Source organism: Syngnathus leptorhynchus, chromosome 4, assembly GCF_054491065.1.
Source record: "Syngnathus leptorhynchus isolate UIUO chromosome 4, UIUO_Slep, whole genome shotgun sequence".
NCBI classification, from domain to species: domain Eukaryota; kingdom Metazoa; phylum Chordata; class Actinopteri; order Syngnathiformes; family Syngnathidae; genus Syngnathus; species Syngnathus leptorhynchus.
This window is the reverse complement of record NC_141198.1, coordinates 14,488,169-14,502,941: the sequence shown is the minus strand read 5'-3', so window position 1 is coordinate 14,502,941 and position 14,773 is coordinate 14,488,169. Positions and strand designations below refer to the sequence as shown.

Below are 14,773 nucleotides of genomic sequence, written 5' to 3'. Positions count from 1 at the left end.
ACGGGCTTCCACTGGGTGCCCCAATATGTAGCCCAAACACACTTGTAAAGAGCATGGAGCAGCTCTTGATGTCACTCATTAGACCACGTCCCTTAAAAGAAGTGTTTCGCAACCTTTTTTTTCATTCACGCCACATCTTTTCATTGGAAAAAAATCTCAAGGCACACCACCAACAAATATCTGCTAAGTGTTACACCAGCTTCTATATTAAAATCTGTTATATTACAACGAAAGATGTTAAGTCCTATTTCTATATATGTATGGAGAGTGGAATAATTGAATAAAAATAAATACTCAATATTCTTTAAATTGTAAGTCTTTTTTTTTAAATAAAAGTGACAGTTTTTTTTAAAAAGGTTTTAGACAGTGTAAGGAATAAACTATTGGAAGTGATTAAAACCCAAAAGAAACAACATGACTTTGTTTACTGTGTTAGACTAGCTCTATAAATATTGCGACAATAAGAACAATGTCACTTTAGTGCCTATCACACTCGAGGTGTCTCGACTTGACTGTGTATTTTATGTTGGTGAAAAATGAACAATCCAGGTTCTCCGGTTGAACTGCATGCTCAGATTTCCATCGGACCACAAACGCACCACGGCCGTCATAGTGTCACTGTCAGCAAAAGCACACAGCAGCACACAAATAAACTGAAGATGTGCCAATGCAATACAGTCAGCCCGACGCGACATGAAATCTCAAGATTCTCCGATTTGCCAGAGGCTATACTTCCTGAGACAGCTCAAGAAGTTCAACCTGCTGCGGGAGCTGCTGAAGACCTTCTACACTGCCATCATCCAGTCTGTCCTCTGCACCTCCATCACTGTCTGGTTTGGATCGGCCTCCAAACAGGACAAGCATAGACTGCAACGGACAATCAGGACTGCAGAAAAAAATCATTGGAATCAACCTCCCATCTATCCAAGACTTGTACTTGTCCAGGACCAGGAAATGTGCAAGCAAGACCTCTACAGACCCTTCTCACCCAGGTTACAGTCTGTTTGAACTACTCCCCTCCGGACGGAGCCCTGTTCGCCGAAACCAGCAGACACAGAGACAGCTTCTTTCTTCCCCCAGGCTGTTGCTCTGATGAACTCACACCATTCTTAGAGTCTCAGAGTCATTGCTGTGCAATAACATCCTGCTCTCCACACCTTTTTTGGATTGTCTACACTGTTTGTACTATGTTTCTTCTCTGCATCCATTGCAGCCTGGTCATCCTGAAAGAGGGACCCTCCCATCTGTGGTCTCTTCTCAAGGTTTCTCATTTCCCCTAGTTGGAGTTTTGAGTTTTTCCTTGCCCTCCTGGGAGTTTAAGATCAGGGGATGGCTGAGAATATTTGTCAGTTTCACATGTCCTGAGTGTTGTTAGTCACCTAAGATATACCGGAGTCAAATTCCTTGTTTGGCACGCTCAAACATGGTGAATAAAAACTCTTGAATCTTAAATTAGCAAGTGGCTGAGCAGGCCTTGCGCTAACTGACCAGTGGTTTGGCGATCGTGTTTTTGATGCGCTCCATACTTAATATTGGACAATTTTCCACACACAGCTGAACATCTCTCACGGCACACTGGCACAGTGGTTGGGAAACACTGCCTTAAAGGCAGGCTAGATCTTAAAACCTATAATCTATAGACCAGCGAGCAGGTCCAATGTTTGGTCTACAGATTCTCAGTTTGGCCTGTAGTCCAAAAAAACAATCAGTTTTGTCCACCGGTTGGAAACCTGATCCCCTGGATTCAAAGAGCAAGTGTTGGGTTTGTAAATCCTGTCGTGACCCAAAACAAATCTGACTTCAAACAATGTGGGCTTGGTCAAATTGCCAACTGAATGTTTTGGAGATTATCCTGATGATTTCAAATGGACCAAAACAACATTAACACATCAAAGTGGGTAGTTTAGCACGTGCTAAGTTTGAACTTTTCGCACTACTCTCTATTTCCGTGCCAATGAAACTGGTTGCCTTGTATTGATGTTGTGACAAGTGTCTCAAAAGGCTTAAATAATAAAAAAAAAGTTTAAATAATTAGAGTTGAACGAACACTAGTAAAATGCACTTGTATAAACGCCAAAGGGGTTGTACCTCTATTGTTTAGCGTTTACATTCATTAGGTTAGCATTTTCCAATCATATCGACAATCTCCCATGCTCAAACTTTAACGGCGATCATCACTGAGATTTATTGTCGGTCCGCTCAGCTAATTAAAGGTTGAGCGGGGAGAGAGCGAGAAAGTGAGAGAGAGAAAGCACAAGGGAGGGTTAGGATTAAATGCCGTGTACTTCAAAGTCGCCATCAACGACTCCTTATTGCTTCAGGATCTTTGTCTTCATCGTCTACTTCTACAGAGTGAAACAAACCATCTCATTCTCTTCTGCTTATTTTCCAAACAAATGTTTGATTAAAAAATGTACTGTATATGTAAGAAATAATTTCAACTTCCTAAAAGTACAATTAAAGCACCTGCATGCTTCTGAACCAAGATGTGGTCACCTCAGTCCAAAACTTTTTTTTTTTTAAAGAATAAAAGCATCCTTTTTTTGCCACCCAATTTTTGGTCACGCTTGTGGTGACAATGTGATTTTCAAAATAAAGGCATGCGCTCCGTAAAACAGCTTGTGGCGTGGTGGCACTGGTGAAAGTGAAAAAGCCAAAGGAGTTTGAAAGAATGTTACGTATCCTTTTGTGGACAAACAAGGAAATGTCAAACATACCAAAGCGAGCTACCCAAATTCAAGTCAAGTGTGAGCTGTCCCGCCAAACAAAAGCGTTGATCTCCAGGTTAATTCTTTTGACCGGTCGCTATGGTGATGCATGCATCTGCGTTGACAGATGCTTTAGCTTTAGCCTTAGCATGTGCTACGCAGCAAACAAGTCACAACAGTGGCAAACGTCCAAGCTTGGACCACCAACATGTGGAGGACAAGACCTTTCGATATTCCACTACTCCAGCCGGGGCAGGCCTTTCTGTAGGCAACATGATCAGAATCATATTCAACAATGTTTGCGGTGTTGCGTTATGGATCGTACGTGATGGTCGAAGTGCCAACTAAAGTCTCAGTCCGTCCGCCGGACCACTTCGGCACATTAAAGGTGGGGGTGTGTCACGGGTGTAAGCCAAATGTGAATGGTAAAATGAAACAAATCTCAAAACGAATGTGAATTTTGAGCCGGAAATGGGTGCCCGCAATTTAGGTGGATGTGAGTAGCAAGTCAGCCAGCTAATCTGACTAGAGCAACGCGAGTGTCCCGTCAAAGTTCGTGCCTGTCAGCGAACCTTTTAGTGACGCCATTTTGTTGTAAAGCAGCCGAGTGTTTATTTGGAGTAGCCGCTATTAGCCGTGTTTACCCGAGAGGGCCCCCTCGCCCAAGCCCCCCCCCCCCCCTTTGAGTTAAAACGTTACATGGCTGGGTGAGCTCCCTCTTAACACGGGGCTTAAGTTGCAGCGGAAACCTTTGCGTAACAAACATTTGCGTAACAAGCTCTACGAGAGCAAAAACCAACTCAAGCTCTCCGGACGCACTTGTTTATCTTAACAGAGAGAAGTGAAAGCGGCCAATGACAAACATTTGCACATTCGAGTGACAGACGGCTCGCAGCAGAACTCTAAAGAGAAAAATTAATTGGCTCTTCTCCAGGAAATTACTGCTACAGGATTGAATTTGATGTTAAAAAAAAAATGGTTTCCCCAAAAATGCATACAGTGTAAAAGACAAAGATGCCTATTAGTTGGTTCTCGTAACTAATGATTAAACCCATTAAAAATGGTCTTGAGTATTTATATAAAGCCAAGAGTCAAAGCGAAGAGTCAAATTGGTTTGACAATTCCAAAATGGTCCATTGTACAATAAAACAATCTCAATTTTTTTATCTTTACCAAAATCCAAAGCTTACTTTCTGTTGCTACTTACAAGTACACTGTTGCTCCCTCTTCACTACTTACAAAATTGCGTAGCTTTTGAAATTGTCTTTGATATTGACAAGAACACTATCTTTGACATTTACAAATACATACAGGGTTTGATGAAGCCACAAATTTGTCGTAGACGTGTACAAATTGGTGAGATGAGGTAAAGACGAGCTTGTCGTTGTCGTTCAAAAAAAGATGTCTGCACAAACATGAACAAATTGTTTTTTGACTCCTCCAAAATGCACGAGGTTCATTGCGATTGTCTTTCATATTTACATTTAAATGTTGTTTTGGGATGTAGATACATTTTTTCTCTGTTTCCACAAAAAACAGCAATAAAGCAATAACTTGGTGTGGAACCTCCCGAGTGAAACGCATTGATGGACGGCCGTAAGGCAAGTGTAAACAAACGCGTGACGGCCGTTAATAAGCAGCTTAAAATTCTTGAGGGATTTGACCGGACGCTGCCATGTCAAGTGGTCCCACCTCTTGAGCAAACACAAGATGGCCGCCCCGCCGCGCGACACAAAGCAGAGGGCTGACGCCACCACCCTCGTAAATTCTCCCACGCGCCATCATTTAATGATAGCTACGAGCCAGCTAATGAGTGTCAGTATGTTGGGAAAGGCAACACGCTCAACGGCGCTCTTTGATGACCGACGTCAGGAAGTGTCAGCTCATCCCAATTTTCCATAACGACCCACAGGAATGAATTTTTTTATCTTCATCCTGCATTTTTCAGCTTGAGCTTTGATTTGCAAAACCCCCCAAAACAAAACAAAAAATCATTAAGGAAACTGTGGTTTGTCTTGGATTGTTTACAAGTCGTGTATGCTAGGTAGTGTTGAACCAAAGTTCATGAACTCGTTCATATTTTGGACCAACGTGAACTGAACGTAGTGCATTTTTTTGCAACGGAAAAGACGAGCCAGTCTCTCGCCTGTTTTAATGTATATTAGCATTTGTCAACTTGTTTTAGCCAAGGTTAGCCTCTCTTGGCAGTGTTTTAGCCTGGTGTCGCTCAAGCAAGGTGCGTGCTTGAGTCTAGCGATGTAATGCCAGCTAAGTAAGTCGAATTCCATGAAGGAATCCATTTGGGGTGAAAACATTGACATTCGATCTGCCACCCGAGTCGCTGCTGATCCGCTGTGGACAACATATGGAGCGCATTCTTGGGAATCCTCTTGTGTTCACGCACTGAAGTGTATTATTCCACCTGAGTAAATAGTGCACAGCTCGCTCGCTCGCTCGCTCACTCACACACACTGATCCCACTAAAAACATTAACACTCATCTCATTAAAAACACACACACACACCTATCTCTGAAAAGGCACATGACCAACGCACCTGCACACCTATGCCGTCCTCAGGTGAACTCATGTCAGTACACTTGAGATTTGAGCTAATGCTTTAACTTTCAGATTCCCGGCTTGCTTGCAAATCACCGACCTGAACACTAACATTTGGCAGATGGTTTCGCTCCATTGACAAATACAAGACTTTCCACACTTCCTTTTTTTTATTGGTCATACACTTGATCATATACTATGAATGCTTAATTACACTTTGCGTGGTCAAACCGACGGAGGTTGCAGCACCTTTCGAGGCACGTGGCCATCCGTCGGAAGCGAGTGTGAAGGCTAAAGATAACAAGGCTAAATGATGATGGATCACAGCAACGGAGGCTGCACGCGACCTTGATGCGTCTGGGTAAAAAGATCCGCCAAAGACACGTCGCAGGCAGGCCTCTATTTTCCCTTTCTGTCCTGAGATCACTCGAAGTTGCACACCAGACACACGTCAAGTCGATTGAAATCCCTTAAGGTGCAACGTACCATCCGCAATCACGGAACTCTTTTTTTCTCCCCCGCTGACGGACGTCATAGAAATGGAAAAAGATTCGGTCCACGGTCAAACTGTGGCCATGACAGTGAGTGTTTGTGTTAGCTTCTTTTATATTTATATTATATTTTAATAAATGAAAACAAAAGAAAAAATTAGATTAAAGGACTATTGTAAAATAAATTAAGTTCAAAAAGTTTAAATAAAAGAAAATGATCTTAAACTATGAAAAGAAAAATAAATATATATTTAAAATGTTGATTTCCATACAATAGAAAAAAAAGTATATATAGTTTATAATGTATATAATAAAAGCGGTTCAGAAAATGGATTTAAAAAAAAGACCAATGGAAATTGGGAAAAAAAAAGAAAAAATATGTAAAACAAGAAAAAAAACAAAAACTTTTTTTTAAATTCATTGCGTGCACATTAGGGATCCTGCAAGATTTTTGTCTCTGCCCCTCCAGGATAACTCCTTGATGCCATTCAAGTCAATCTAACATGATAGCCTGGCACCTTTTCACCTTTGATATGAAACATGGCAGTTTTTTTTGCGTGCGCAAAACACACATACGCGCACACAAACACATGAGAGGGACATGTAATGCAATAGCCATGGGAATTCCTCTTTAATTTCACTTGATCTGCGGGCCGCATGAGCGAGCAGCTTATTATCTATAGTGACAGGAGCTTATCAATACACGATTGGCCGCCGGGCGCACAGCCTCCCTCAAAGACAAACACTTCCTTTATGCGCCGCGTCCCCTTGGGGCACAGTACGCTCTGCGCAGGCACGGCTGACAAATTCCTCGATGGGAGATAAAAAAAAAAACGAAAAAAAGAATTTACTCTAATGATCCAAGCTGAACATGATTTTGGACAAAGCTAAAATACATTTTAATGGCAGGAAAATTGGCGGCAAGCAGAATTTTTAGCAAAAACCAGCACGGGATGCCAGTTTCTTTTATCAACATGAAATTTGGTGGGTATGTCTATGACTAAGCCCACCAAAAGTTAGCAAAGAACTATGTCTGAAAATCCACAGGAAGTCTGCCATTTTGGTTCCAAGCAGCCATTTGCAGCCCCGGAAGAGAGTTTCACTTATCGACATGAAATTTGGTGGCCGTGTTTTTCGCATGTAGAGCCACAAAAAAAAAAAAGCCTCCAGAAGCAATGCCTGAAAAAGGCACAGAAAGTCATATTGGGTCATTTTGCGTGTTTGAAATTCCAGCTTCTGAATGCTAGTTTGACTTAGCAACATGAAGTCGCTTTGTTGTTGTGCAAGTCTATCAAAAAGAGTCTCTGGATGTTGTAGAAAGGACGCCATTTGAGGCTCAATTTACATGTCCACAATAGCGAGGCTAGTCAGCGAAGCCTAAACAGCTTTCAATGTGATGCTCTGTCCTGCGGTGAGGCGAGCACACCTTCAGTTTCACCCCCGACAACAATGAACACACCCTCGAGCGACCGGTGCAGGTGCGATCTGAATTGATGGAGGATACGCACGTGACGTCAGAGACCGGCCGATGGTTTGTTTGGGTGGCAAAAAAGCGGCGGACGCTAATAGGGCCAAGGCTGGTACTGGAGCATGCAGCTTTCTTGGTCCAACTGGACGAAATAATCACTCACGACACCCACCCAGGCCGTCATCCTCTCGAGTCTAGTGGCAGCGGACGAGGCTTTTTGCCACTCAAACAATAATGGCCGCCCCGATCTGTGACGTCAGTGCATATCCTCCATTGAAGAAGTTTTTTTATTTTTTTTTTAAGTAACTTCTAACCCTCATCAAATATGTCATCAATATGATGCATATGTGGAAATTCGATACCATGGACTGTTCGAAGTGACGCAACAGATGATTAAAATAGGTATATTAAAAATGACCACAGAGCGTTCTCGATCAAAGTACAACATATGTTAGAGATTACAGCCCATGAATATTAAGTCGCAATGTTTGTATGAAGCTGAGACGGACGGCAGAGGAGGAAGAGGGCACGAGGGGCCGTGCTGAGGCAACACGTCAACTGACAGGTGTAATTTCAAGCCAGCTTGTTGAAAGGCCACGGGGACAAAAGCGTGACGAATGACACGCAGCAGCACAATGCCAATGTCTTCGGCTCTGAGGAAAGACAATCGTTGTGCCTCAAAGTCATCCTTTGTGACACTCAAACGGAGGCTTCATCTCACTCCGTCAATGCCGAGAGTGACGGATGGACTGGATGCTCGGAGTTGACGAGTCAAAAAAAAAACTACGAAATGAAACAAAATTGAAATTCAACATAATGCTATTAAAATACATTTTGTGACTTCAAATAAACTAACTTTGTCAAAGTGTTGTAAAAAGTATGTAAAAAAAAAAAAAACAACAACACTCAAAGTAAACCAACAAAATGGAAAGACAAATCTAAAATAAGTGTGCATCCATGCCGTCACCTTGCAGAATACATTTTTTTTTATCTCCTCCAGCTCACTAGCTGAGTTAGCAGCTTCACTGGACTTGCGTGAGGAAATCTCCCGCCACCCAAGAATGTTTCCGGAATGTGCGGCGCGCACCAGTAAGTGGCCTGTGCCCTGCAACGTCCCGCACCTTGTCCTTGTCCCAACAGCAGCTTTTCAATGTTGTTACTGGCCGTCCACAAATATGCGGCTCCCCCCCGCCTCTCGCGCCCGACATTCCGTCCTGGGCTTTCTCCACTCGGACGTGTCCCGGACATCCCGAGCGGCGCGCCGCAAGCCTTTCCTTTAACGGGATGGGAAGTTTGCCTTGCCTCCTAAATTCCATTACCAAGCTTGCGCTGACTAGTACTGAAGCTACGTCAGGCGTTGCAACCGGGTCGAAAGTTTAAAAAAAAAACAACAACAAAAAAACAAAGGCCACATGCCAATCATACGAATGCACTCACAGTCATTTTCCCAGTTCTGTTGGCTTCCTCACGCTCAGCCAGCTCCCTGAGGAAGTTGTCCCGGATGTCACATCCGGACCTCGCCAGCGTTCTGGAAGAAAACGTTAGCATGTTAGCACTCGAGTGAGTCGGAATATTGTGGTGATGCACGGTTTGGTTCTTTATTGAATTCTAAAGTTGCCAAGATAACATTTGGGTGTTTGCGATCAACTTAAGTAATTTATCCTCTTTCGCTTGCTTAGCATGCTATGCGCCTCATGTCTGTGGCCGCAATATTTACCTGATTTAAGCTCTTTTCTGGCAGTTAAACAATGGCCACAGTTTGACCCCATGAGTTGCAATCATTCAAACGGGAAAAAAACAAAATATATTCAATGAATAAAAATGGCATTTTTTAAAAATATTTTTCCTGAACCTATGGTTGCAGGCTGCATGTGCATGCCATCATTTTGCAGGTCACACGGGGGCGGGTGGGGGTGCGCCGAGCGGTGCTTCGGCAGCCCCAAAGTAAACACAGCTGTTGAGGAGGCAAAGTGCTGGGGGGGTGGTTACCCAGTCCCCCACAAACACACACACACACATACTTATAAAGTCACGGCCAGTGAACGCCACTGGTGCAAAACACTTAGTTTTTCTTCTTCTCCTTCTTAGCCGGACTCATTTATCCTTGTTTTGTTGTTACTAGCACTATAAGCGGCTAACGACTCGCTAATTAGCTTGCGCCGCTACGCCGTTAAAGCAGATGGCCCGTGAAATTATTACGAGAGGGCAAAGTGAAAAGGCAAGTGAAGTCAGCTGAAGTCGGCGTCATCTGCTCCATGTCTGTGGCCCCTGACGTTCAGTTTGTGGCCTGTTGGTGTCACTAGTGAGGTTTTTCAGCTCTATACTGCAGAGGAAGACTCCGCTGATTGTTTAAGGACCACCTCACACAAATTTCAAATCCTCACCCCTAAGCTTATCTTTGAAAGCTATTGTTTGAAACCCTAGCTTGGACGCCCCAACACCTTTGACGGGTTAGAGGGAGCGAAAACACAAACTCCAGCTGAATCGGCCATTACAGGTTAATTAAAGGCCATATCTCTTTAAATGTGTCTTAGACGTTTCTACTGAGGTAGCAGTTCTAATATCCATGGGTAGGGCATTCCAAAGCTCTGGAGCCCGAATAGAAAATGCTCTAGACCCTGCAGACATTTTTTTTTGGCCCTCTGGGTCACTAAAAGACGAGCGTTTTGCAAACGGAGCTTACGAGACGGAACAACTAGGTCGACGAGATATGAAGGCGCTAAGCCATGCAATGATTTATAGGTTAATAGAAGAACCTTGAAGTCACATCTTAAATGGACCGGGAGCCAATGTAAGTTGGCTAATATTGGGGTAATGTGATCAAATGTTCTTGTCCGTTGCTCCTGGTCGGCTCGTTATCTGGCGGCACGTGTATTCATTTAGGGCCTGATTTCAAACAAAAATGAAAATTGGTGCTCAACCCCCACACCGCCCTTGAACGGCGAGGAAGCAACAAGGCGGCGTCAGTCAGCCAGAAGAGCCGCTCGTCCGTTGTGAAGATGTGGGAACCCGCTTCCTGCCCTACAACCGGAGCGCTGAGGCTGCGGGGGCGCGCGGCCTTTGGATTCGGCTGATTTAGGAGGCAGGAGGATTGGAGAACCATAAAAAGAATCCCTGCTAAATCACTACAGAAAACGAGGGAGAGAAGAAATGGAAAAGGACAAGTGGAAAGATGACAAACAACCTTGAAGAAACACAGATGGAACATTCTCACCGAGCGAGCGTTCAACATGGTTCTCTTTAATGGTGAGGAATCTGCTTGGACCGATTCTCAGACCTGCGGCAGATTGAAGCAAGCGGAAGAGCTCTACTTGAAGCCAACAGAATGTCATCTGGGTCGCCATTTAGGATGAAACCATGACAACTTGACTTCCACTGGTGCCCGTTTGATTGCCGCTACCCCCGTCCCCTCCCTCCATGTTGCTCCAGCTAACATTGCACAGCACCTTAGCACACGTTTTCTTTCTGACTACAAATGATGAGTTGACCATGCGTTGTCGCATCATCAACTGCTGAGAAGGATTTGCTGTCACATTTTTGTTGTTGTTGCCTTAATTTAGGTAGCGACGGTGGTGGGTATCGGCAGCTTCCACATTACTCGATACCTTTAACAAGGTCGGTATGGGCCCAATAGGTGTTTATACCTGGTATCTGTATTGGGTCCATTCTGGCCCATACCTTTAACCGTGCTCGACACTAAAGACTAAATTGAAGTGAAAGCCTCGTTTTGAAACGCTATGGCAGGCTACAAAGTATTATTTGAATCACAAAGTCTCATTTGAAAGCCAACACCCAAAATGTGGGAGTGGCTTGTCGATGATCAGATCACACTGACTAAATTTTCTCCGTACGGCAAAAAGCTGCTGGGGAAGAACGTCGGTCACGCTAGGTGGTCTCCGGGTCGGATCAAAACTCGCTCGCTGCTGTTTATTTAATTCCGGCTCCATTTCAGGCTCCCGTCCCGACTGGAAGCGGCGGATTCCTCTTTTTTTTTTTTTTTCCTTTCTTTTTCCTGCTAACCAAATAAGCACACAAGGACGACAAAGCATCCCATCCCATGCTATTGAATTTCACTGCACTGGAAGCTTCTTTGTTTTGTCTTTTTTTCCTTCTTCTTCCTCCTCCTTTCTTTAGCGTGCTAGCAAAAAAAAAAAAAGGGTGCTGTCCTTGAGAGGAAAGGAGAGGAGAGGCGAGCCGGGCCAACGGCGGGGCAACGTCTCCACTCCCCCGCGTATTTTATTACCACAGGTGCAGGGGTAAAAAGAGGGAGAGAGGAGGGGGCGCGCACACATTGATCAGATGCACGCTACAGGCCGCCTTAATTGAAAACAGCTCTATTTATACACCTGCAGGCACTAAAGGTCTCCGGGAGAGCACGATGGATTGAAAGGCAGAAGGTGGGGGTGGCGGGGGGGGGGGACTCTGACAGAATGATGAGAAAAGAAACCAGGCTGGAAGGTGAAAGACGTTCCCCCAACAGCAAGGAGGAGGAGGAGGGGTCGAGCTTTGCTGCTTGCAGGTGCAAAACACTTTACAACGACCACGATGAGATGAGGAAAAAAAAAAAAGGGGTTTTGTGCTAGAGTGGTCGGTGATCATCTCGGCAGGCGCTACGAGGGAAATACGCGGGGAAAAAACTAAATGCCGCTAACTAACTGGTTGGCTACAAACAAAAACTGTTGCCTCAAAAGTCTTTGACTCATTCTGATAATGAAATGGATAGCTAATTAACTAACTGGCAAGTTGCCCAATTCATTAAGTACCCAACTAACTAGCTAGCTAGCTTGCTAACTTGCAAGAGAACCAATAAACTATGTACCCATCTAGCTCGTTAGCTAATTGATCAACTTGCAAGTTAGCAAATTAACTAAGTAACTAGGTAGCTAGTTAACTAACTCACTCACTCACTCACTCACTCACTCACTCACTCACTCACTCACTCACTCACTCACTCACTCACTCACTCACTCACTCACTAACTAACTAGCAGTTTTAGGAAACAAAAGGCCCACAGTCCAAGAATGTTTTGGGATATTTTGCATTTGTGTCAACATTATTTTGTACGTTTCATGTCGTGCAGCTGGATTTGGAAGAGAAACGATGGCGGAAAGTGATACCCAGAGACTTCCTGCATCCATCCACTCGCACACGCCCGTAGCCCAGGCCCCCCCCCCCCACACACACACACACACACACACACACACGTACACAATCACACACACGCTCACACACACACACAGACACAAAGTCAGCTAGAGCCACATCAAGAATTCCGAGCGTGAAAGCGCTTCCAGATATGTCACGCGCAGTTTTCCATGCATTAGTCAGCAGGCGGGCGACGACTCGCGGGAGAGTAAAACTCACGTCGTCTGGTTCCGGTGGAAGCAGGTCACCGATGCCGACGCTGCTTTCCGCTGCTCAAATTCCCGCCGACTCAGCACAGTGCCCTTGTGTCCGTGCTCCACCAGCTTACGAGCAGACTCCTTGCTCTGGAAGAGAGTAAAATTGTCCATTTGAGCGTCATCGACCAAAACATCAACATTATTTTATATATATATTGTTTTATTTTTTTATAAAAAAAGAATGTTTCCACTGATGCTAAAGTCAGAACTTTCCTCATGACTGCGGTTAAATAGTTTTGAGTTTATTGTGGATGACAACAACATATTTTGATCCACAAGAGGTGACGGCGAGTCACAGCGCCTGCCTCATCAAGCAAAGTCTTCTAACGAGCCACAACAAATGAAATGGAAACAAAACGGTATCTCGTCTCCTAAATTCATCTGCTTCTGCATCGTTTTGCTGACCAAATGACGTGCTGAGTAACTAGGCAAGATGCTAACTTGCAACTTTTCTCCATTCATTTCACACATATTCTTTGGTCACCCATTGTAAACTACAAACCAAATTGCGACAGATGAATATTGCCACATCTGAGTTTATTTTCTGTTTTCAATTTATTTCACAGATGTGAGGAACACATTTGGAGTTTTCTTTTTCAGAAGACAGGCCCCAAAAACTGTACTTTCAAATCCTAAAAGGGGCACTTTGTTTGCAACTTCATGAACTTTTTTTCATTGAATGTTTGACTTGCTAAAGCGTTGTTGAAGTTCGAGACTATCTCCCCCCCCCCCCCCCCCCCCCCTCAGATTACAAGCACAAACAAACTCTCGAGGTCCGCCACCCCCCTAAAAAAAATACAGATTACCTATTTTGAATAAATGTTATACTTAGTTTTCCAACTACTGGGTCGGTTGCTCCGTCTAATAAAACCTTTCTGAAAATCATTCTGCGCTGATTTCATGAATGTGCTAAACACACTAAAAAAAAAAAGTTGTTTGTTTTTTCAGAAGGTAAGCACTAATAGTGCTATTTTCGCACAAACTGTACTTTCCAATCGTGAACGGAGCGCTTTGTTGGCCTTTTCGTGCAGGTGGGGTTGAAACGCCATTGACGTCCAACGGTGTCCAAACTGCAAAGCGAGCTGTCAGTTGGTTCGCTGCGGACTGTCAGCTCGCCGATCACGTCCGGAAACTCCAACGCCCCAGACACGCGCACGCGCGCGCACGCATATGCACGTACGCTTGCACACACACACACACCACCATTCTTTTGGCAGAAACGATCCCCCGGTCCCAAAAGTGGCCGCGAACGTTGTGCTCTCAACGCCGGACACGCAGCCGCAACATCCATCCTGGCAGCCGAGGTGATGATTTTGTAATGTGACCCATCATGTGAAAAGCCCCAAAGAGCGGCGGCCAGGAAAAACAGGGCAAGGCAGTGGAGCGACGCATTAGAGGCGCACATTCGTCGGCGTGCCGGTGACCCGGCCCGACCCAAGCCAGCGAAACAGTGATTGACGACAGCTGATTGGTGCCCAGTGTGGACACAGGTGTTCAAACAAAATCCGCCACGAAAGCACCCGCGACCTTGCCATCTCGTTGCGTCTGGGGCGAAATCTTCCAATTATGCGTTGCTGCCCTCTAGCGTGTGACCCAGATGATTACAGCAACAAAAACCGCTCTCGTTCCCAGACCTGGTTGAGAATCGGTTTGATTTTACGATTGCTTCCCCATTTGTAGCGTGGAACCAATTTATCGGATGCTAATGAAGCATTTCCACAATTTTTGGTCAGTAAGGCATATTATTTGTTATCAAAAGAAGTTAACCTAAACAATCATGTTATTAGCTCACGCACAAGGCTTGAAGCAGAAGCTGCTAGGCAACACGATGAACCTGACCTGAAAAACGTTTCCGAATTGAAGTGTGTGTTTTTGTTAAACTTCCGTTTTAATTTCATGTATATGCTGCGGTTGGTATATCCAAATGTACCATCCCGCAGTTTAGTGAATGCAATTAGTACACGAGGAACTCTCAACACGAAAAAACAAAACACTTAACACGACGAAGGGAACTTGACTCACAGTGAGGAAAACCAAATCCATCGATGTCAATTTGGAGTCCAAATATTCTTTGTAATCTTTAAATCGGGTCACCGCGTCTTGTATATTTTTATTGCTTGACTCCATTTTCCCCGTGTGTGTTGTAA

At 44.4% G+C, this 14,773-nt stretch overlaps 1 protein-coding gene across 8 annotated transcripts in view; it reads right to left on the bottom strand.

Moving 5' to 3' along the window:
* cfap299 (cilia and flagella associated protein 299) overlaps positions 1-14,773 on the bottom strand; it is a 26,314-nt gene extending 11,541 nt beyond the window's left edge. For 3 of the 8 annotated variants that reach the window (XM_085910519.1, XM_085910512.1, XM_085910517.1), the window contains exons 1-3: positions 14,649-14,773; positions 12,589-12,713; positions 8,662-8,752 (exon numbers count right to left, since the gene is read on the bottom strand). In XM_085910519.1, coding sequence (XP_085766645.1) covers positions 8,662-8,752; positions 12,589-12,713; positions 14,649-14,753 — 321 coding nt within the window. In that variant the 5' untranslated portion in view covers positions 14,754-14,773. The other 5 variants (XM_085910513.1, XM_085910518.1, XM_085910515.1 and 2 more) reach the window with 5 other exon arrangements.